The sequence below is a fragment of the Zophobas morio genome, unplaced genomic scaffold (assembly GCF_036711695.1).
Source record: "Zophobas morio isolate AGI-343-1 ecotype UQ-CSIRO unplaced genomic scaffold, CSIRO_AGI_Zmor_V1 ptg000113l, whole genome shotgun sequence".
Lineage (NCBI taxonomy): Eukaryota > Metazoa > Arthropoda > Insecta > Coleoptera > Tenebrionidae > Zophobas > Zophobas morio.
The window spans coordinates 217,849-238,101 of record NW_026972218.1 but is presented as its reverse complement, the minus strand read 5'-3'; the positions used below and the strand labels follow the sequence as shown (position 1 = coordinate 238,101).

At 33.7% G+C, this 20,253-nt stretch overlaps 3 protein-coding genes across 7 annotated transcripts; 2 read left to right on the top strand and 1 right to left on the bottom strand.

Annotated features, from left to right (window-relative positions):
- Nucleotides 1-3,042: 3,042 nt before the first annotated feature.
- Nucleotides 3,043-4,441, bottom strand: LOC135144943 (ubiquitin carboxyl-terminal hydrolase isozyme L3-like). Of its 2 annotated transcripts, none has more exons than XM_064077080.1 (10): nt 4,307-4,441; nt 4,109-4,169; nt 3,989-4,053; nt 3,894-3,932; nt 3,732-3,840; nt 3,618-3,682; nt 3,512-3,571; nt 3,331-3,459; nt 3,200-3,278; nt 3,043-3,147 (listed from the first exon to the last, which is right to left on the bottom strand). In XM_064077080.1, the coding sequence occupies exons 1-10, from the start codon at nt 4,352-4,354 to the stop codon at nt 3,071-3,073; spliced, it is 732 nt and encodes a 243-aa protein (XP_063933150.1). In that variant the 5' UTR covers nt 4,355-4,441; the 3' UTR covers nt 3,043-3,070. The 2 variants fall into 2 exon arrangements, with proteins under 2 accessions (XP_063933150.1, XP_063933151.1); XM_064077081.1 differs by having other exon boundaries at nt 3,512-3,562.
- A 7,460-nt stretch (nt 4,442-11,901) lies between these two features.
- LOC135144942 (uncharacterized) lies at nt 11,902-13,614 on the top strand. The gene is made up of 9 exons (XM_064077079.1): nt 11,902-11,996; nt 12,060-12,153; nt 12,207-12,381; nt 12,436-12,530; nt 12,590-12,691; nt 12,838-12,926; nt 13,116-13,203; nt 13,261-13,305; nt 13,500-13,614. Exons 2-9 carry the CDS (start codon nt 12,088-12,090, stop codon nt 13,581-13,583), a joined length of 744 nt encoding a protein of 247 aa, XP_063933149.1. The 5' UTR covers nt 11,902-11,996; nt 12,060-12,087; the 3' UTR covers nt 13,584-13,614.
- A 2,406-nt stretch (nt 13,615-16,020) lies between these two features.
- LOC135144928 (NADPH--cytochrome P450 reductase-like) lies at nt 16,021-19,622 on the top strand. 4 transcript variants are annotated; one of them, XM_064077061.1, is made up of 20 exons: nt 16,021-16,150; nt 16,203-16,256; nt 16,395-16,523; nt 16,585-16,651; nt 16,745-16,830; nt 16,902-17,026; nt 17,107-17,208; nt 17,263-17,475; nt 17,535-17,681; nt 17,736-17,871; nt 17,932-18,019; nt 18,082-18,190; nt 18,300-18,422; nt 18,733-18,782; nt 18,851-18,904; nt 18,956-19,067; nt 19,120-19,236; nt 19,290-19,354; nt 19,409-19,481; nt 19,545-19,622. In XM_064077061.1, the coding sequence occupies exons 1-20, from the start codon at nt 16,040-16,042 to the stop codon at nt 19,564-19,566; spliced, it is 1,983 nt and encodes a 660-aa protein (XP_063933131.1). In that variant the 5' UTR covers nt 16,021-16,039; the 3' UTR covers nt 19,567-19,622. The 4 variants fall into 4 exon arrangements, 3 of the variants coding, with proteins under 3 accessions (XP_063933131.1, XP_063933130.1, XP_063933132.1); XM_064077060.1 differs by having other exon boundaries at nt 19,535-19,601; XR_010283267.1 differs by lacking the exons at nt 19,409-19,481; nt 19,545-19,622 and having other exon boundaries at nt 18,956-19,053.
- The last annotated feature ends 631 nt before the right edge of the window (nt 19,623-20,253 follow it).

Below are 20,253 nucleotides of genomic sequence, written 5' to 3'. Positions count from 1 at the left end.
TTAAATCTTACCTGTACCCGAAAAGACTTGCGCTGGTTTACTAAAGGATTCTTTTAGTAATCTTAAAACTATTAAAGGCCTGGTCTACATAACCTCTCTATTTGTTTTTTAATTAACTGTCTTAGAATAGTTATAAACACAATGCAATAAGCAAAAATTATTTCAGTAAATTAAACACCCCACAACACCAATTTGATCACTTTAAACATTAAAAAAATAAGCAATTAAATGTGAAATCTTGGTAAGATCTTTTGCTCGCATTAGTGTAAACAGTTACAAGTAAAATATTACTAAAGGAAGGAATTTAAGAAAATATAATACAAGTAGATTATACCTTTCCACTCAATATTTAAGCAGTTGATCGGTGTGAAAAACGATATATCCAAAGTTATACTCAATTTCACTATAAAAAAATTTATTTGGTAAATAGTATAAAATGGCCCACTTAAATCTTAAAAATAATGCCTAACAAGGATATACTTATTTCGCTACTTCCAATAAATTGTAAAAATTTTATTTCTAGAAGAAATAATTGTTCTTCCATTCCTAAAACGTAGGATGAATTTTAATTATATCTGTTTCGCATTAATTTTATTGGTTTGATTGTTACGTGTTGAACTTATACTCTTGAACCTTAATAGCAAAGCAAAAATTTCAAATGCTATTTGTACTTACTAATTTTAGACAATGTTCGACTTGTAGCTTTTTTTCCCGCGAATACTTTAATTGTTGGTGGAGAGCTCAATTGCAACTGTCCACTCTGGTATCGTACAACCCAGTGGAGTGGTTATGGCAAAAATTGCGGAATAATGAAAAAGTCTTATAGTATGCTCCAGTACCTTTACTCATTGTGTCACCAATTACCCAACTGATGCGCTTGAGATTGTTTGCTTCAATTTTCTATAAATTTGGAACTATCTTTAGAACACAATACTTTTCTAATCGCACTTGAAGTTACCCTTACAATTTAACTAAAAAAGAGGAGAAAACAACGAATTGGTCTAGTTTTAAAGGATAGGTGGAGGACGGTAATTTTTTATTAACGACTTCCACCGCTACCTAGCCTTATCGGTGCAGTGTCTCATTTGGAGACCGTACTCCTTAAATCATACAACTGAGTGAAAGAGCCCAAAATCTTAGTTGTTTTACCTCTCATATTACCGAAAAAACTGAAAAGCACCATTATTAGGAGGCGTAGGAAGAGAAGATACGCATTGACTAAATCCTCGAATACAAACATATATCAAACCAAGCGTATCAAGTTTAAAAAATCCTACTTATTCTTTTCTAAAAAAGAGGGGAGGACAAGCTTATAAATTTAAAAGCCTTCAACTCTTTCTTATTAATATTTACAAAGGGGTTGAAGAACTAAAGTAACCCTCTTTAAACTCGTATATAACTACCTACGAAGGCACGCCGTATACATCTTTTAACAAAGCTAATCTGTTTTCAGATTTACTGAGCGCTCAGTTTTTTTTTAATTCCTTTATTCTTATGATACTTTTTCTGCTCTGCTCTCTTTTCTCCAAACCAGTGAAGAACGGACGCTCGATGACTCGCTGGCATTTACAATGGTGGAGAAATAATTCAGGTGAAAATATATACTTTCCACTGAAAAAGCGAGAGGTTCAAAAATGTGGTACATCTAATCTATTGCTTTAATATCTCTTTGACTGAATACACATATTGAGGCATGTTTCTTTTAAGGACAATCCTTAAAAGCTGGACTTTCTGATGTTATCGATTTCAAAGACGACTACTATTAGTCACGCGATCAAAGTTTCGCCCAATAAGCCTAGTGCCTCGAAAAAATCGCAAAAGCGCTTGTCTTAAATTGAAGGTCGTTAATGAGAAGTTGAAAATTCCTAAGGTCTGGTGTAGTTCTACTTTCATACAGGCCATTCTATTACTCAAAAGATCTTAAGCACTTCTGAATACGATACTAAAACGGTAAATGATTAAAAGTTACAATAAGTGCTCTGAGACGTTAAAAAAGTTATAAAAACGTAGGTACTAAGTATTAATACTAATTATAAAAAAGGCAGTAGACAATATTTCTATTTACCTGATACAATTAAAGTGTCCTTTTTTAAAATAGAAAATATAGGGTTACGATAGGGACCCTTACCTTCGATTCATACCTTCTTTCAGCCTATGTCTTACAAGGCTTTCTTTTGTCCCCTCCGTTATTTTCTATCTTAACTTTTGAAATTTCCACAGTCAACAGTGTTTCCTTGCCAGTAGATTGATGGCGTTTTAAATTTAGCCCTATGGCTATAAAAAAAATATACAATCATACTTAGACCTTTAAAAAACTGGTTCACAAGTAATAAACTGAAGCTTAATCCAATAAAATTCAAGGCCTTATTTAACGAGTAGAAGAAAACCTCGCCCTGGGAGAAATTTACGACTTTTTAACGATCTCTGGTGCACGCAGGCTAAATACCTTGAGGCAGTTGTTGGTAACAAGTTAAAGTGGAGCGTTCACTTAGGCTTTTAACTTACAATCTTTAAACTGTTAACGTTTTATACCCTTTACTCAGAGCAAATTAATTCTATCTAGTAAGCTGCTTCCATAAAATGCATGTGAAGGCCTATTTTCACGCATGCGTGTTCCGTGTAGATCTACTCTTCTGAGACACAAATAGACCACAAATCCTGCTAAACAACCACGTATTGCGTAGTAGATCCCCTTTAATAGTTATAAGTTGACACATACAAGGTTTGCGTTCCTGGGAGACAACAATTTTAACTTTATAATATTCTTATGTATGGCCAGCTCAAGTACTTACACGACTACAAGTAGTGATATTTTGGTTGATTAAATACTTCGAGTCGCGACAAGCTATTCAGAATTTAATAATGGATAGCGCCTTAAACATCATACTTATTTCGTAAGTACTGGGTGGACTTAAAAACTGGTTGTTTATTAAAAGTGCTTTACCTAAAGTACAACGAATATGAGCGGATAAAGCAAAATTTGAATATTTTTTATTGAAATTACTTTAGTTTATTTTACCTTCCCCAACCAAAACAACTAGTTGCAAGCTTGTAAATAAGCAGAAAGCGACTATTCAATCCCCAAAAGTGTTCTATTATTTTTTATTGCTAGAGCCTTTAGATTAGCATCCAAAGTAGCTTTAGACACTAAAATCATCCGATAAGCTTCATAACATAGAAGAATGGTTATCTTCCGAACTTTGAATGATGGCAAGTAACGAAAAATTCTTGAAATCAGCATCTTGGTCCATAAAAGTTTTAACGGCTTTAATCATACTCTAATATTGTAGCTAAAATGATTATAAAAAAAAGGTTTTTAAATCTTAATGCCTTAAAAGAGCTCTCTTGCGTGATGCCGTAAGAAACCGGAAACTGTTTCCTACCATCCAACTCATAAATTACGTTTTTAACCTTTACAAAAGCCACAAAATGCCCATCGACAGCAGCGGTTGAAGAAAGCTACATAAATTTTTGCCAAAAAACTTAAAATAACTTTTAATAGAACGAATACGCTTGTCTGGCCTTCAAGGGAGGCTATATGATGAAGCGCAGCAAATGATTTCTCAAATTCCTTTAAATACTTGAAAATTCGTATATGACTTAAATGAAAATAATACTCTAGCTCTGCCGTTCGGGTCCAAGTGAAGAGTTGTGTGATAAAACTTTTCCATAACGCCACACTCTAAAAAGATCGCCATAGAAAGTTAACCTACAAACACAGCTGAAGTAACCTGAAAATTTTATTTTATCATAATTATTCAAGATGACATGTGTTAGAGCGAGGGAACCGCAAGCGTTTAGTATTGTTTGTTTTACAAAAAAAACTAGTTTGTCTGGCTTCTACAAATTAACAAGTATATAAAATGGTATAGTTAAAAACCTTACATAACAACCTCTAAACTAGCCTCCTTTCCAGCCCCCAGTTTTTTATACTTGCAAGTTTATATAAGCTAGATGAGTTTGATAATAATATAGTAAGTAAACGTACTTTTTCCGTCATTGGAAACAGAAGAATTATTCCATATACCGGCTCAGGTATTAAAAAAAGCGCATCTATCTCATGTTATTATGTAATGATCATATAGTTTTTTATATAACAAAGAGAAACCTTCCTCAAGGCTGTATATGTCACAAACTTCGACTCCTTCTACTCCCAGCTTTTTTAAGTACTATAAAAACATACAAAATATTTTAGAATCAAATGCTGGTCACGCCTCTTAGACTTAAAATTAAACGGTAACAAGAGGCCATATTTTAGTAGTAAACTTTATTGCTATGAACTAAATAAACTGAAACGAGCTATTACCCTTGACATCACTTCAGGACTTGACTCTAAAGGTAGCCAAACTGCCATTTTTTGTCACGAAATTAGGAACTAAGTATTCGTGTTCCTATTTTAACCCACGATATATAGCAATTAATATCAGATAATATCAGTAGTTGCACTACTCTACTGTAAAATAAAGGGTGCATGAGTAAGATATAGCAAAGAACTAGTTTTAATACCCCACGCCAAACGACAGCCCCTCACCCGAGCAACTTCTATTATAGAGATTTAGTAGAGAGCCAAAAATATCCTAAAAAAATTTAATCATTCCTCTAATCTTACGAAAAAACTAATTTTTAATAGAGGAATACAATAAAAAGAAAAACACACTTAATACTTAATTAGCTCGTTTTACATATTTTTATATATAAATTTTCTTAATTATTTTATCAGTATTATTTATTTAACCCCTCATCACCCCTTTAATGGTTATTTTGAAGATAAAGTTCTTAAAAAGAATATCTAAATTAATAGCTACTACCAAAAATTTTAAGTCTAAACTAGGCTCAGCAATTAAAATCACTGTGAATTTAAGTACGCCTCCTGAGAAAAGCTTGGGGGAACAGTTAGCTTCAAAAATCGTGACGGAAAAGTGTTTGGTGCTTATGCACTGGTCAAGGAAATAGTAAAACTATCTTTGAAAAAAGCAGTACTTAGATGAAATAGAACTAGTTTCAAACCTTACACATAAAATTATAAAAAACCAGCCTGGAAAGAATTGAAAATTAGATCAAAAGCTCTTAGAGCTATGAGAAATAGGTAAAGGGCGGAGGGGAAAGATAACGATCTTTTTGGAAGATTAGCATGACTGCGTGCTGCGGGGCCGCTGATACTCCTGTATATGCCGAAAATCAAGGATCGGCAATCTTAGGAACAATCATTATGTTATCTGCTAATAAAATTTAGCCATTGCGAAGAAAACTGCATAGGGCATAGCCTTGGCTACAGAGTATTAAAATCTATGCAGAAAACTGAGATAAACTTTATTCAACTAGCAAACTAAAACAACGCTGCTTTGAACAGCGGTCCCGTGCTTTATATAAATAGTATGACCTCGGGTAATTTCGAAGAACTGAGCCAATCATTGTAAAAGTTTCAGCCAATGAGGTTGTCCGAATTTTAATACTACAAGTAAATTTTGGTTTCCTTTTTTGTTAAAAAAAAGAATTGTGTTTATGCTGGCGCTTTGTTATATGAAAATGCTATCAAATAATTGATTAGAAGTTTGTTACAGAGCAAAGAACTGTAATGTTATCCACTTTGCGTTCAAGTGCGAGGAAGATCACTTAACTTTACAATGCCGGAAGCCCCTTGAATTGAAATGGACTAAGTGCGGAGAAGGTCACACTTCGAACTATCACGGCTCTATAAAATACTTTCGTTAATCTACTAATATAACCCCAATATGTCAGCGATAGGAGGAAACACAACCAGTAACGTCGGCAACAACCCCCGAACGAAAAGGCAGCAACAGCAACACCTGCAACAACAATGGCATCCTGTTACCCGCATCAGCTTAAAGCGAAATATTGGCACCACTTGCTGATACCCTCAACGCCATATTTAACCAATGTAATTAGCTCACCAATAATGGTTACTTGATCCAGCTCACTGCCCCAGTTGCGACTTTTACAATGGAATTTTAATAATGCATTGCAAGGGTGCGAGCTGGTAGGATTGCTTTAGCGCAAAGATGTGGAGGTCGCAATTATAAGCGACATATGGTGCATTTCAACTATTAAATCTACCTTACTATTCGGTTGCTTTTTTTAAACTATTATGGGCGTAGAGGCTGAGTAATTCCGTCTCCACTTAATGTAGAATGGGTTTATAACTCCCCCCCCACTTTCCTCTCTGCCCAATCTGCTGGCCGCAACACAACTGATTTAGATGCGCTGCTGCATCTTTACCCGCTCTGTAGTACCTGAAGCGACTTTAACTGCAAACATGAACGTTCTGCTTACATTGGGCGAAGGTTAAGATCACAGTAAAGGCTTGGAAACGGTCATTCACGGGCTAGTCAAAGTCTTAGGCTACTTCTGGATGAAGAGGCACCAAATACTAATGGACTCATTAAGAGCACAGCTGTGAATTACTATAATATATTCAATGTACTTCCGCATTGAGGAACCCCCAGCCTCGAATACATCTTAATGAGATACCAAAAGACGAACCACAAATTAGAATAAGTTATCTACACTGTCTTGAAAACTATGTGATGTCACCTTGCTTTTTTCTAAGGCTTTTGCTGTGGAATGCATCGCTGCCTACTTCAGGGATCAGCAAATTGCACTTAATAGGCTGTTCTAGTAGTCGGAGACTGTAGAAGTACGATATGTTTGTAATTTTCTGTTCGAATTTCAAAACACTCACTCTATTTTCAATATATAGTTTGTATTTATACTGGTTTGTATTAGCCAAAATTCGGCAGAGCTTCCATAGAAATAACGGCCTCCAAAATTTAAGTACTTGCTGAAAAATTTAGCGAAGCTTTGCGGAGCACGTAAAAACCGCCAAAATGTTACATATTGTTTACTTTGTTTAAAAGTAGTTTATGATATAGTTAACTGGTTCGTCTTAAGCTTATTTCTTCTGAGTGGTTTACTTTTGTCTAAGTGTAAGTGTATGCTGTTCGGAAAAAATGAGTTTTTGTTGTCAGGATTAAAAAATATTTAAGTCGCATACGTATACTAATTTTAATTATATTTTTAAAAAATTCGATATGTTTGAAATACTTTCCACTAAAAAAATATTTTCAGGTTTTGGTAGCTTTTAGCCTATTTTAGTTTATTGTAGGTTCAGATCTTTACTAAAGTTTATTTGGAGAAGTAAACGAGCGTGTTTTTGTAGATATGTTCCCGAGTATCTCCTTTTAAAGTTCATTGTCAATGTAGTGGTAAGCAATTTAAATATGCATTACTCTCTTATTCGAAGCGTAAACTTTAACTACTTCATTACTTGTATAAAATTAAACCTAATTTCTTAATTTGGTTAAATTTTACGAAGTAATTTTTTATAGCCAAAGTGTTCGAAATCAGCTTCCTTAAGACAATGTACTCGGCACCATAAAAATTTTTTTAATTTTATTGAGGAGCATTGTACTGGAGAGCTATTAATTTATTTAATGTAGCCCATTAAGGCTCTATATTCGTAAGAGTCGGCTCAAAAAAGACATCTGTAGCATACTCATTTAACAAACTGTTTTCAGAATAGTTATTATATTAAAAAAAAATTAAAGGTTCCCTGTTTAATAGGAAGTTCAGTGTTTTTAGCGCGAATTCTATATATTCTTCATTATTGCAGTGGAGGAAGCAACTCAGTAAGGATTTTGCGTATGAGATAGCTGACCTAGAGTTTCGCCATGCAAAGAATTAATTAAACTAAAATACTAAATGTTAGTGTCTCCATCAGTTAAAATTTAGTACAGGTGAGCAAAGACCCTCTGCATATGGTTTCTGTATTAACAATTAACTCTAAGTAGTCGATGTGTAATTTAATTTATGAAATAAAAATCTTCATTGTCTTTTAGGTTAATACCCAAAATTCTTTTAATTTTGTTGCATTCTTTACATTAAACTCATTTTTTGAGCAGTAAGGAAGATTTCGGGGGGGCCCCAATTATTATGCAGTCATCAACTTAAATAAATGATTTGTTTCATAGTTGTTGAAGTAGGAAATGCATATTTCGGTTTTATCTCGTTAAAAATTAATTCTTAGTAGTCTGTTGTTTACGTTTTTGTAAAAGAGGTCTATTGATCCCTTTAATCCCCAACATTAATTTCTAAGCACATTTTCTATATTTGTTTAGTGCTCCATTAGTCGGTTTCTTTGTTGAAGTTGAGTTTGTTAATAACAAAATGTAGGCACGGGGGTATGCTTGATAAGCTGGTTTTAAATTTCGTATTTAAAACTATCTTATTTATATCTACTGTATGTATGAAATGGTTTTTTTTAAAATTTGGCGAATGTAGTGATTAGTCGGATCGATAATATAAAAAGGAAGGGAAAAAATCCTTGATAATCAGTGCCCCATCATATTTATTAGGATATTCTCGCAGCCAGTCTTGCTTTAAAATGGTTGTTAAACTTAACATGAAGTCTCAATGTAGTTGTAATAATTTTCTCGTAGTATAAGTTGTTTGTACTAATTATACCAACTCTGCCGTGCATCTCGGTAATATTTTTTGTAATCCAACTGCTTAACCTCATTATATGCCAGGTAAAAACGTTGTACCATAAGGTTGGCGTAAGTTTTTCGTTTTATTGGTTGAATGTTAACAGTCGCAAAAATCTTTTTATTTGACACATATTTTAGAAACATGACAATAGATAATGGCCATAAAAGAAAGCTTGTTTTCTAATTCGATTTCTTCAGCCAGATTTTTGTTAGGACTTATCGATTTATAATTTAAACATGGCTACCGAATGTCAGGGGATATTTTACACCTATAATATTTTGTTTTTATGTTTTTGAGGTTCTTTAGGGTTTCTGCTATTAGGAGTATACTATATGTTGCGTGACTATCTAATTACTATATCCTAGCCCTTAATCTTAAATTTCGAGCTATTTTTCTTATCAATGATGCCCGCCATTTATTGATAGTAAGTTTAACTATATGTACATTCTTTAATGTTTATAATGTAAATTGCCTCCGGGCTAGGCTGAGAAGATTGTATTTGAGATGGTATCCTAGATTATATTTTTTATAATACTTATTTATGTCCTTCGGGTTTTAAGTAAAAAGGGGTATTTAGTGCTATTAAAAAGGAAGATGTTTACAAAATATACTCTCTTTTAATCTTACTATTTTCCCTGTTGATGCATTACTCGTTCCCGGTGAAATCTGTTAGCTTAAAAAAAAAGAATTTTTATTAGTTCTCGATCTTGAGATCGTAAAATAAGAATTTACAACCTAGAGTTTTGTGATATTTCAGCCCATTGGATAAAAATCCGACAATTATATTCGTTCTCTTCTTTAAGGTTATTAATGTGGGTAGGGCTTCCCTAATTTTTATTCAAATATAGACTGTTTTAAGATATAACATGCGATGACAGACGAGGTCTACACTTATATCTCCTAGCACATAGTAATGTTGTCATCTGTTACTTTTAAAATGTATGTCAAACCTTCTTCAAATCAATTTACCTGGAGATGTAAAGTTATGCTTAAACTTTTAAAATAATATGCTTTACTGTGATTTAAAAAAAGTTAAATTAACCAGCTTGGTGAGCCTCAGTATGTTTTTTTATTGCGTTTATAACCTTTTTATTACATCGAAAATCAATTAACAATTTTTTATATTTAATGAAATAAGGATAGGCACCAGTATTAACAACCACTTTAATTTCGGGGTTTGTGAGTTTGTATAAGGGCTGCGGACTATATTACGCAAGGATTGTTGCTCGATACGTCCAATTTCACCACAAATGTTCCATGTATTCATTATGTACGAACACTGAGATCTCAAATGCTGACCAGGACAGTCAGTGCACTACAGGGATCGACCTTTTAAGTACTTTTAAAGGTTGCTTCCTCCCTTTCAATTGTTGATTACAAGAGGTATTAGAGCCATATTGACTTTGTGCCTGTTTATAGCTTGTATAAAGCATGGAGGGCATAACGCTGGTCCCGGCTTGCAGGATTATTACTATAATATTGTTCTAATGATATAACATCATACTTAAATTCCTTACTTACCCTGGGGAAAAAAACTATAATTTTATGTATATTGGTAATTTCAGTAATATGAGTTAAGACCTTTTAAACGGAGCATTACTTTTCTTGACTTTAAACGTTTGGCAAGTCATCTCTCTTTTCTGTAATATAAATTCATATTTTTTTTGCTCATTACTGTAACAGTTGATTTTCCTTCTAAAAATGCATCTTAACCAAATTGATTACAAGCTTTAAAGCGGTTACTCTTAATTCTTAAATTCTTGATTTAATTTCAGGTGGAGACAGTTCATTTTAATGGTAGCTATATAAGTTCTTTAGATGGAATAATTTCAGGTCCTTCAATTTTTCATGCGAGAGTAAAATGTCTTCAAGCCCTGAGGTACTTGATGCCAATTTTATATTTACTAGCCGTTATCTTAATCGTGTTGGGTCTCATAATATTTCTCCACTCCACATTGGAGGCTGTATAAAAATATGGTGGGGCTGCATAATTCGAGAAGGTCAAAATTTAACTAAAATGGGATAAGCAATTAAGATTAACTGAAACAGCAGTAAGGTAAAGCGAGAGAAAGCAGAAAAAATAATTTCAGCATTGTATAAATAAGGATCGAAGTTCTAGAGTTATGTAGGAGAAAAAAAATAAAAAAGTTTCATAACGATGTCGCTATAGATCTTTAGCCTCACGTCGTCCCGGTACTGGTAACGTACTAAAACAACAGAGATAATAAAAGACTAGGAGTAGCCTTAGTATTTTTAATTAATTACAATCTTTCGCGGGTGCTCGAGAAGGTCGAGCATAGGCCGCTCTAGAGTCTTGGTTTAAGCGGGACCCCCCGAGGGGGTATGACGACTGCCTTGAAACGGTACGGGATAGCGGAAGCGTATTACCCACAATAACGACAGCCTTTTATTAATGCGAAGAAGAAGTTAGTAAGCCATTTAATGGAACTTAAAACATTACAAATACAAAAAAAAGAATACTTTATTAGCATGCTTTTGGATCTCCTAGAGCTAACAATTTTGACTTGTGATACTACAGTAGGGTATACAATATTAAATAACGTCAATCACAGAGGTGGTAAAAAATTGATAAAAGCAGAATACAATAATTTACTCGTGAAGTCGAATACATGGTCTCCGTAGGCAATTATGGGCTTATCATCTTATAAAACTTTTACGTCTAGAAAAACAATAGCACACTTTTACAAAGGTAGAGGACGTCTAAACACCATGACCGGTAATGCCTCAAGTTTTACGCCAATTATATTATAAAACATGTCACGGCTAAATAATATAGCAGAGATGTTTACTAATAATTTAGCGATTCAGAAGCGTATATCTTTGCTTGATGTTATATTCAAAAAGACACAACAATAGTATTTAAATTTTTTAAAACATCCTTTAAAATTTCAAATAGATAGAGATGCGACGCTTGACCTTTTATTTTCTTTGTGTTTTACTTGTTACACTTTACTTAGAATCGTGTCAAAAAGACTTCCAAGTTTGATGGGGTTAATACCAAAAATCGCAAATATTCGCGAATTTTTAAATAACAGAGCACAAGCAAGAACACTAGTAGGTTAAATTCGTAAAACCATCATACCGTAATCGAGACTTGTCCTCGTAGCTCAGTTTTTAAGAGCATTGACGCGCATACTCAAAGGGTTCGATTCCCACCGACGCGACTCTCTTTTTCGGTTTTTGATGGTCGCGTATTCAACCTCGCCCTCGTAAAGTCTAATAAACGCAACTTCTTTTGTTTGCAAAAAAGGAACCTAGTAAATAGTGATATGCGACAATTTCGAGGTCTAGACTTAGGTACATGTGAAACGGAAAGCAGTCCTTGTAATCTTCCACCATCAATAACAAGTTAACAGTGAAATTAACAATTAATCATGTCTCACCTGATTTCAAATTCTTAGTCTCGTTGGGTGGAGGGATCTAAATTAATTGGCCTTAGATTTGTAACGGGACTCTTTGCTATTCTAAAAGTTGCGTTTCTAGGTTTCGCAGCTCCTATTTTTAGTTCTAACCTACTTTTACGTGCTAACTAGAGTTTTTAACTTTTGTTGTTATTGAAATATGGATGGGGCCATAACAGATATAGTCATTGCTAGGGAGGGAAATGTTCCTGAAAGTTATATTCAGGTGTGCTGTATTTTATTTATAATATTTAAATTAAAAATACAATCCCGACATAGGTATCCAAATCGTACGGAGGCTACTCCACCATTTTGACCAAAGGGGCTTTGTCCAAGAAGAATTATATTATTTGTTATTCTGTTGAAATAATTTCGTCGACTGTAATAACCGATATAGCCGTGGTAAAGGAGGGAGAACCTGTGCCTTTTAATTTTAAAAAGATTAGTTCTGAAGGTTAAGTTCTAAATAACCATTTCTTAATTGTTTTGCATTTACATACATATGAAGCTTCCTTTAGTGGAGCTCTCTACATCGAAAGGGAATTGAGAGAAAAAGCCACGGTTTACATAACTAATTTAGCCACCTATTTACCTAAGAAGAAGGTATATATTAAAGGAAAGGATGCCTTACTCCTTGAGTTCACCTTTTAATTGTTTATCAGGAATTTCTTGGAGAGTCTTACCAGTGTCTGAGCACTCCCGTCTCGGAAGGCATTTGTATCGGCTTTGTAAAAGTCACTCGAGAACTAACACCTCAGTTTAGGGAAGTTTTGCTTCTTGATTAGTTTTATATATAGGAAAGTTCGTTTTCAGGACTTACATTGAGTTGTATATTTGTGTGCTGCTGTTTAACTTAGTTATAGTTAAATTTATTTTAATTTTTAGTTCCGTCTATATTTTACTTTATAGGAAGTTACCCGTACCAGGCAGACCTCTAAATTCGAACTTATCGCGCACTTCCCTCCCAGAAGAGCACAATTACTATGAAAATCTTTTAAAGTTTAACCATCCATCTTTAAAACTTTCTTGTACATGTTAGTAATTTTTTTTTGTTGCACAGGTTAAACATTACTTTCTAAATTAAGTTTTATTTTTTCTAGATTTTTACTGGTGTATTTAATTGTTTTACTTAAATGAGTAAAGTAGTTATAACTAGTGTTTTGCTAAAAGCCTTTGTTTTCTATAAAGGAACTCTACTACTGACAAACCTCTTGCTCGAAAGCCGTCTTGCGATATTCCTATTGCCCTTAACCTTCAAGTAACAGCGCCCGTAAAGGTATTACTTTTCCATTCTTTCGGGGTTACTGTCAGAAAATTTTTTATCAATACCCAGCTGCAGCTCAACGTTTTACCGTCCAAGTCCGAACTTACCGCAAAGGTAAGACTTGTTTTATAGTTAAACAAAAAAAAAGTTGGTCGTACTACTTGTGCTAACGAAGTTATTGGTAGATATCATTTTTCGCGGTTTTTGTTAAAAAAAAAGGTTTCAAATTTTATTAAGACTTTAATAAATATTATTTTATTATTATAGCCTTCAAACTTAGTTGTTCAACTTTTTTTTCGTTGTTATAGTTTCCAATTTTTGATTTCTCTTGCGAACGGCAGTTGCTTTGCGGAGGGGACAACTCTTTTGGTAGTAAAGGGCCTTTCGAATAAACTATTTAATAAAACGTTATATATTTTTTAATTATAATTCCCCCAGTTATAAAGATTCACTTATTTTACCTGCTTGTCAGTATATATTTTGCTTAATATTAGTTTATTTTCTATTAACCTTGAATATTGTTTTTGGTCTTTCGTTCGTGACTTTTAAGACTTAAAACATATTGAGAAATCTTAATAGAACTGTTAAGCGAGCTGCACAAAACTCGTTACTCTCAAAATGGAGAATTCGTATGGTTAAGAGTAAAGTAGCCTCGAAGAAATCAACTTACTTTCGATGAACTTGTGCTTCCTTGGCAACGACTGTTGCTGATTCTTGCGCACCCCAGAAGCATCAATTACTGAGTCAATCCTATTTTTAAAAGTTTACGCTACAACATTTTTACTTTTAAAGCATTTACTCGAAAGCCTAATTTTGAAGTTTATCACTTTGTAAATTACAAGTGTATAGCAAAAAGACCAATTATAACATGTGGAAAATTTATAATATATATTTTGGATTATTTAACAATTTGCTTTTTAAATTTTCTATAATTATTCATAAGTTTTATCTTATTTATTATTACTTACCTTATGCGGCCATGCTTTAAAACTGTAGAATACTACCGTTTGTAAGCCAGTGTCACTCTGTCTTAACAATATTAAAAATGGAGTATTTATAATTTACTTCCGATCAAACCAATATAGCTAACTGAAATTTATCTCAATATTGCGTATAAAACTATCAATTATAATAATTATTATAGAACATAATACATAATGTTAAGTATCATGCCTGAATTATAAAGATCAGTGAAAAAAGAGCTATCAGAACCGCTTCTTATTGAATTCTGTCTATTCAATATTAAAAGGAAAACTTTTAATTTTAGAAATATTTTACTTACAGTAATAGTATTGACTGGCCTTATAGGTGGTTCGTTCCCCTTCGTATGATTAAATTAATACAGTAGAACGATATTAGCACACTACTAATGTGTAACATAGAAGAAGAAGTGAAATTTGTTGGAGGGGGGGGGGATGATCCAATAATAGTGCGTGAGTTTAAATGAAAAGAAAATTTTCCTTAGCTCTGTCGAATTAAAAGCTTAATGCTTATGAAAACTATATATTATATATATTATAAATAACAAATAGTATAACATAGGTTTGTCGTAAAAAGAAAAAAACTGTAATAATTGTTTTAATAATTTTAGAGGTTGCCTAGAGAGCACGACCCCGCATCAACCAAATAAACTAACAAAAAGCATAAAAAGAATGTGTGCATGCCGCCTCTTTCATAGTACCAATTATTTTTTTATTTGTAAATGAACAGTTCCTGATGCTTGATCGAGTCATCAAACTTCGAATACTCGAACTCTTAACAGGGGATAACACCAATAGTTAGGTGCCCTCACGTTATATACATACACTTTTAAAATAGGCATAACTATACATAATTTTTAATAAGGTTTAAAGGTTATTTTAAGTATTTATTCTATACGTATCTCACAGGCACAAGATTGGCTAACTTCTTACTTTTCTTCACAAAAAACACAATAAAATAACACATTACTCTAACTCAATATGTGCATATCTAGTAACAGTTTTTTTATACCAAACAAACATGCTTTCCCCAATAAAAAGCAAAAATTTAAACTTTAAACAAGTGCATACGTATATAAAACCTTATAAAAAACAAAATCATTACAATGAGAGGAACCAACATAAATTTGTTTTAAAAATTCTAATAGCTATTTTTAATAATAATGGTTTAAGCTAGCTTTTTTAATTGCACCTAAGATTTTTAGACTGGTTAGATATATTCAATGAGGGCTACTTTAAAAAAAATTATAAAAAATTATACTTACACCTGTTACGTTTAGTAAAATTTTAGTCATGAAGGTTAAATTTTATTCAAAAAATTAACAGACCCGTTTATTTAAGTTTAAATTGCGAAGTTATAAGTAAATATAAATAAACCTTGGAATAAAACTAATCAGACATTATAGAAGCGGAATAAGGCAGCTATTAAAGATTAACAAAGAAAGCTGCGTTCTGCGATACAGATGGAGATTTACGAGTTTGCTAGCCTAAGCTCTAGTTCGGGGTTATAACTCTTAATTTCGGCATAATGTTAATGTATTCATTATTAAAATATTAACTTTACTTTTTTATCTCTATCAAAGTTTGACAAACACGTACCCGTGATCGCGACATTGACTTTATGCGTCAATATTAATTACTGAACTACAATACAAATCATATATTTTATTTTTTTATCCCACTTAAGCTTTTTTTTACCAATGACCAATTGAAAATCTTCTTAACCGCTAAGCTCGTGTGCCTTTTACATTGTGGCGACATTAGCATATTTTCATTTGAGTGTATTACATGAATATTCATTCTTTATTTATTCTTTTTAACACGAATTGAAGAGATACATAAACTGTAATTAAGACGAATAGTAATATATGATCGAATTTGTTGTTCCATACTTGAATTATCCCTTAGTAGTTATTACGCTGTTGTTTAGTTCAATATTTGTTGTAGCAAATAATTTGAAGCACAAGAGGAATAAAAAGGTTAACATAACCTGTAGCTTATAATTTTTTTTAAAAATTTACCTTTTTTTAGAAGCCAGTTCCTACCTTACGCTATGAAAGCTTTTTGGAATTAATGCAAAGAAACGTAACAATTTTAACTTAAGTTTTTGTTTTTTATTATTTATCTTTGATTCCTTGTATATAAAGTGGGGTTTATGTTTATTTTTATATATTTCCTTATGAAATAAAACTTGTACGCATAATTTTCGTTATTTTAATTAAGGGAAAGGACATGATCTGTTTTTATGGTTCTCAAACTGGCACAGCGGAAGGGTTTGCATCTCGGTTGTCCGCTGAAGCTTCAGCGTATGGCTTCAATGCTTTGACCGCAGATCTTGAAGATTATAACTGCGTTATATTATATATGTTATAGTGCTTTTGTTATTATTATATAAAACAAGTAATTATTATAGTTTGATTTTGAAAGCGAGCTACTTGAAGATAAGCTTGTTGTCTTTTTCATCGCCACGTATGGGGATGGTATAGCCTCCTTTAAGCTCCTCTGTCTTATTTTCCTTTGTTCTGACATTCTGCCAATTTTTTTTATTTTATTAAAGTGGTTTTTATTGCAAGGTGACCCCACAGAGAATGCTCTTTCATTTTTTGAATATATAAAAGAGCAAGTTAGTGAGGAATCCCCCAAATACCTGAGATATGCAGTAAGTACTTCTTTGCGTACTTGTTAAGAATTTTATTTTATGTTTAATATTCATTTTAATGGACTTATTAGGTGTTTTCACTGGGAAATTCAACTTACGAACATTATCAAGCAGCCGGTCGTTACGTCGATCACCGTTTAGAGGAACTCGGCTGTATACGTCAGTTTATAAGGGGTGAAGGTGACGATGAGGGAATGTATTATATTATTCTACAATCTTCTTATTTTTTTGAAAATAAAAGTTGAAGTCGCCATTATTTATATTATACTGTTTAAGAATAGAAAATGACTTTACAGCTTGGAAAAATAAATTTTGGTTGACTGTTTGTAAGAAGTACGGAAAGGAAGTCCCTGAAAACTTCTCTCAGATAGACATCTTGTATTCTTCTCAAACAAGTGCTGAATTGGCTGCTTATTTGTGGATTTTTCTTAGGAGCCGGAAATACAGGCTTGAAGTTCATCATGAAGTTGTTGGTTTACCTGTCAATACCGGTCGGCTCGCAAAACTTGATTCGGGAGGGTACAGCCACCGAGCAACTTTGAAAGCTCCCATGGACGTCCCTGTAATCCTCAACAAAGAGCTGTTTACGGGGTCGGCTCGATCGTGTCGTCACGTGGTGTTGGATATTGCAGATATTAACATCAGGTAGGATCGGCGTGTGGCTGAGTGCTGGAGCTACCTAGAATGTTTTTCTTGCCCAGTAGCTATCAAGCAGGTGATCACGTGGGCATTTATCCCTGCAATGATTGGTTAATGGTTGAACGTCTTGGCCGAGCGCTACGAGTTGACTTGGACACTGTCGTTTCTTTTCATTCCTTGGACGCATTTAATAGCAAGGAAATCTTCCCAAAGTTACTTCCCGTTGTCATGTTCATTGCTCTTATAGCAACTTTTTTAATTGGTAGCCCGTGTTCTTACCGGACGGCCTTTCGCCACTTTGTAGACATCAACGGGGGGCCCACGCCGCACCACCTGCGTGTCTTCGCTGAATACGCCGAAGGAAACGACAGAGAAAGGCTCTTGTTTCTTTCTTCTGAAGCCGTATTGAAAAGAAACTTAGCGCCTTTTAACATTTTTAGAACTTTTATACGCCCTTGACAGGGAAAAGAAGATTATGAAAAATTTGTAGTGGCTGACATGCGATGTTTTGCGGAGGTTTTAGAGTATTTCCCCTCCCTGCAACCGAGTGGTATCGTATTCCATATGGCTTTTATCCTTATAAATAATATTTCTTTTCTTCTGTCTTCGTAGTGGACCACTTCATTGAGCTTCTTCCTCGTCTGCATTGTCGCTACTATTCGATTTCTTCATCTCCCAAGCAGCACGCCCACCATATACACGTGACTGCATCCGTGGTCAGGTTCAACTCTTCGTGTTTTACATATATAAAGTTTATTTTTATTTTTTTTAATATGTTATCATTTGCATAAAACGCCTTTATCTGAAGTGATATTCTTTACTTTTTATAGCTATAAAAGTCCACTTGGGCGGACTATTAAAGGCGTCTGTTCTTCCTATTTGTCGTCTTTGACTCCAGGTCAATCTGCGGAACCTCCGCGCGTCCCAATATTCGTTCGTTCTTCCTCCTTCAAGTTAAGAGTGTGTTTTCTTGGATATCTTTATTTCATCGTTAATTGTTATTTATGATGTTACTTATGTTTTCTTACGTTTACCCTTTTACGGTCTCTTATTTTAAGCTTGGCACTTACGGCCTTTAAATAGTTAAGCGTATTCCTAGTTGCTTAATTTTACAACTTATTAACCTTACAGCACATGTTAAAGTTTATCAAAATTGCAGGCTATTATTATAGCGTATTGATTGGTGACATATATCTCAATAAAGTTTGTTGTTTGTTTAGCACCTTTTAAAGGCAGTATTTTAAACGCTTTTTCTTTATACAGGTTGCCACGAGACCGTTCTGCGGATGTTATAATGATTGGACCAGGAACTGGTTTTTACTGATATTAATGGCTACCGATGTACCCCAGTATCCAACATATGCTACCTTGATGCCTTCAGGGCTTGCGCCTTTTCGGGGGTTCCTCCAGGACAGGCATTACCATCTTAGAAAAGGTTTTCCAATTTCGGTAACCTTAACCAGTGAAGACCGAGTTGTGTTTTCAGGAGAATGCGTCGGTGATACCGTCCTTTATTATGGCTGTAGGACTTCGAACCATGAATTTTTATATAAAGAGGAAATAATGCATTATTACAAAGAGAAAGTGATTACAAAGCTGTACGAACTCTCTTATTGTTAACTGGACTATAATACCGTTCCTTTTTTGTAGGTACCTCGCCTTTTCAAGAGACCAAGAAGAGAAAGTTTACGTCACTCATTTACTTAAGAAAAACAGTAAAGAACTGATGAAGTATATGGAAAACGGTGCCTATATCTTTATATGCGGGTAAAGAGTATATATAAATAATGATTTGCAGCGTATTTTTATTACTCATATAGAGATGGAAAGCGGATGGCTAAAGATGTCCACCAAGTAATTTGTTCAGTCGTTCAGGAAAGAAAGGGTTTGCCGCTATTACTTCATTTACCAGAGATAAAAAAAAATTTTTTTTTTTAAGTTTTTAACGAAAAAGAGACGGTGGAATATGTCCAAAAACTTCAAAGGGAAGGAAGAATTCTACAAGATGTTTGGTGACGTCATCGCCGTTTTATAAAATTTTAGAATAAAAGTATCTTATTTCTAGTGCTTGCCAGGGTGAAAGATAAGGCGTTTTAAGATCTATAACCGACTTGAGACGTACAGAGAGAACAAGAGGAGAAATACCGTTATTTAGTCTTATAACCGGTTGATTTTTTGGTTTATGTAGAAGATAAGGATTGTAGACCGAACTTGTAATTATAAATTTCATGATTCTAGTTACTTTAGCTACCCTTAAGCAAACATGGAGTGCAGGTCTCACTTTCACCTCTTGAGCGCGTGCCTTATTAGACTTTAGAAGGGGTGTTTTTCGGTCTTTAAGATTGCTTTAAAAGGATCGCCGTATGTTAAAAAAAGTTTAAGCGGGTTTATAGAAAATTAAAAGAAGTAAGTAAAAGTTAAAAGTAATCATAATAAATATCTGTAAATATAGGCCAAGTGTCTATGCACTTCGAAATAAAGCTAAAAAAAAATTTATTAACACGGTTAGTTGGGGAGTATCCTTTAAGAATATTCAAATGTAGGTTCATGTTCTGCGGGTTAAATGTATTAATTAGAAAGATGCCGGCAGTACATGGATGATGGCAGTTCACGTCTCTTTTTATGGTCCTGCTGCTAACTAAAACTGAAATACACCTATGCAATGGCTGATAGTCTAGCAGAGTATTCGTAACCTTCTTCGTTGCCATTGTTATTTACTCGAGTCTTCTAATTTTTGTTTTCCCTTTTACAAAGAACTTCTTATCGAAGCCTTCTGCAAGACTG

What these genes read in the sequence shown, in the direction of transcription:
- LOC135144943 (XM_064077080.1), bottom strand. Translation starts at nt 4,354, where the DNA reads ATGGCAGTTTGGCTACCTTTAGAGTCAAGTCCTGAAGTGATGTCAAGG. An exon ending in ACCCGAACGGCAGAGCTAGA is followed by an intron (nt 3,572 to 3,617) that starts GTATTATTTTCA and finishes AAGTATTTAAAG; the next exon opens with GAATTTGAGAAATCATTTGC. An exon ending in GTTACTTGCCATCATTCAAA is followed by an intron (nt 3,148 to 3,199) that starts GTTCGGAAGATA and finishes GGATGATTTTAG; the next exon opens with TGTCTAAAGCTACTTTGGAT.
- LOC135144942 (XM_064077079.1), top strand. Translation starts at nt 12,088, where the DNA reads ATGGATGGGGCCATAACAGATATAGTCATTGCTAGGGAGGGAAATGTT. An exon ending in TAAAAAGATTAGTTCTGAAG is followed by an intron (nt 12,382 to 12,435) that starts GTTAAGTTCTAA and finishes ATACATATGAAG; the next exon opens with CTTCCTTTAGTGGAGCTCTC. An exon ending in TACTATGAAAATCTTTTAAA is followed by an intron (nt 12,927 to 13,115) that starts GTTTAACCATCC and finishes TTTTCTATAAAG; the next exon opens with GAACTCTACTACTGACAAAC.
- LOC135144928 (XM_064077061.1), top strand. Translation starts at nt 16,040, where the DNA reads ATGATCGAATTTGTTGTTCCATACTTGAATTATCCCTTAGTAGTTATT. An exon ending in CCCCTCCCTGCAACCGAGTG is followed by an intron (nt 18,020 to 18,081) that starts GTATCGTATTCC and finishes CTGTCTTCGTAG; the next exon opens with TGGACCACTTCATTGAGCTT. An exon ending in GTGACTGCATCCGTGGTCAG is followed by an intron (nt 18,191 to 18,299) that starts GTTCAACTCTTC and finishes TACTTTTTATAG; the next exon opens with CTATAAAAGTCCACTTGGGC.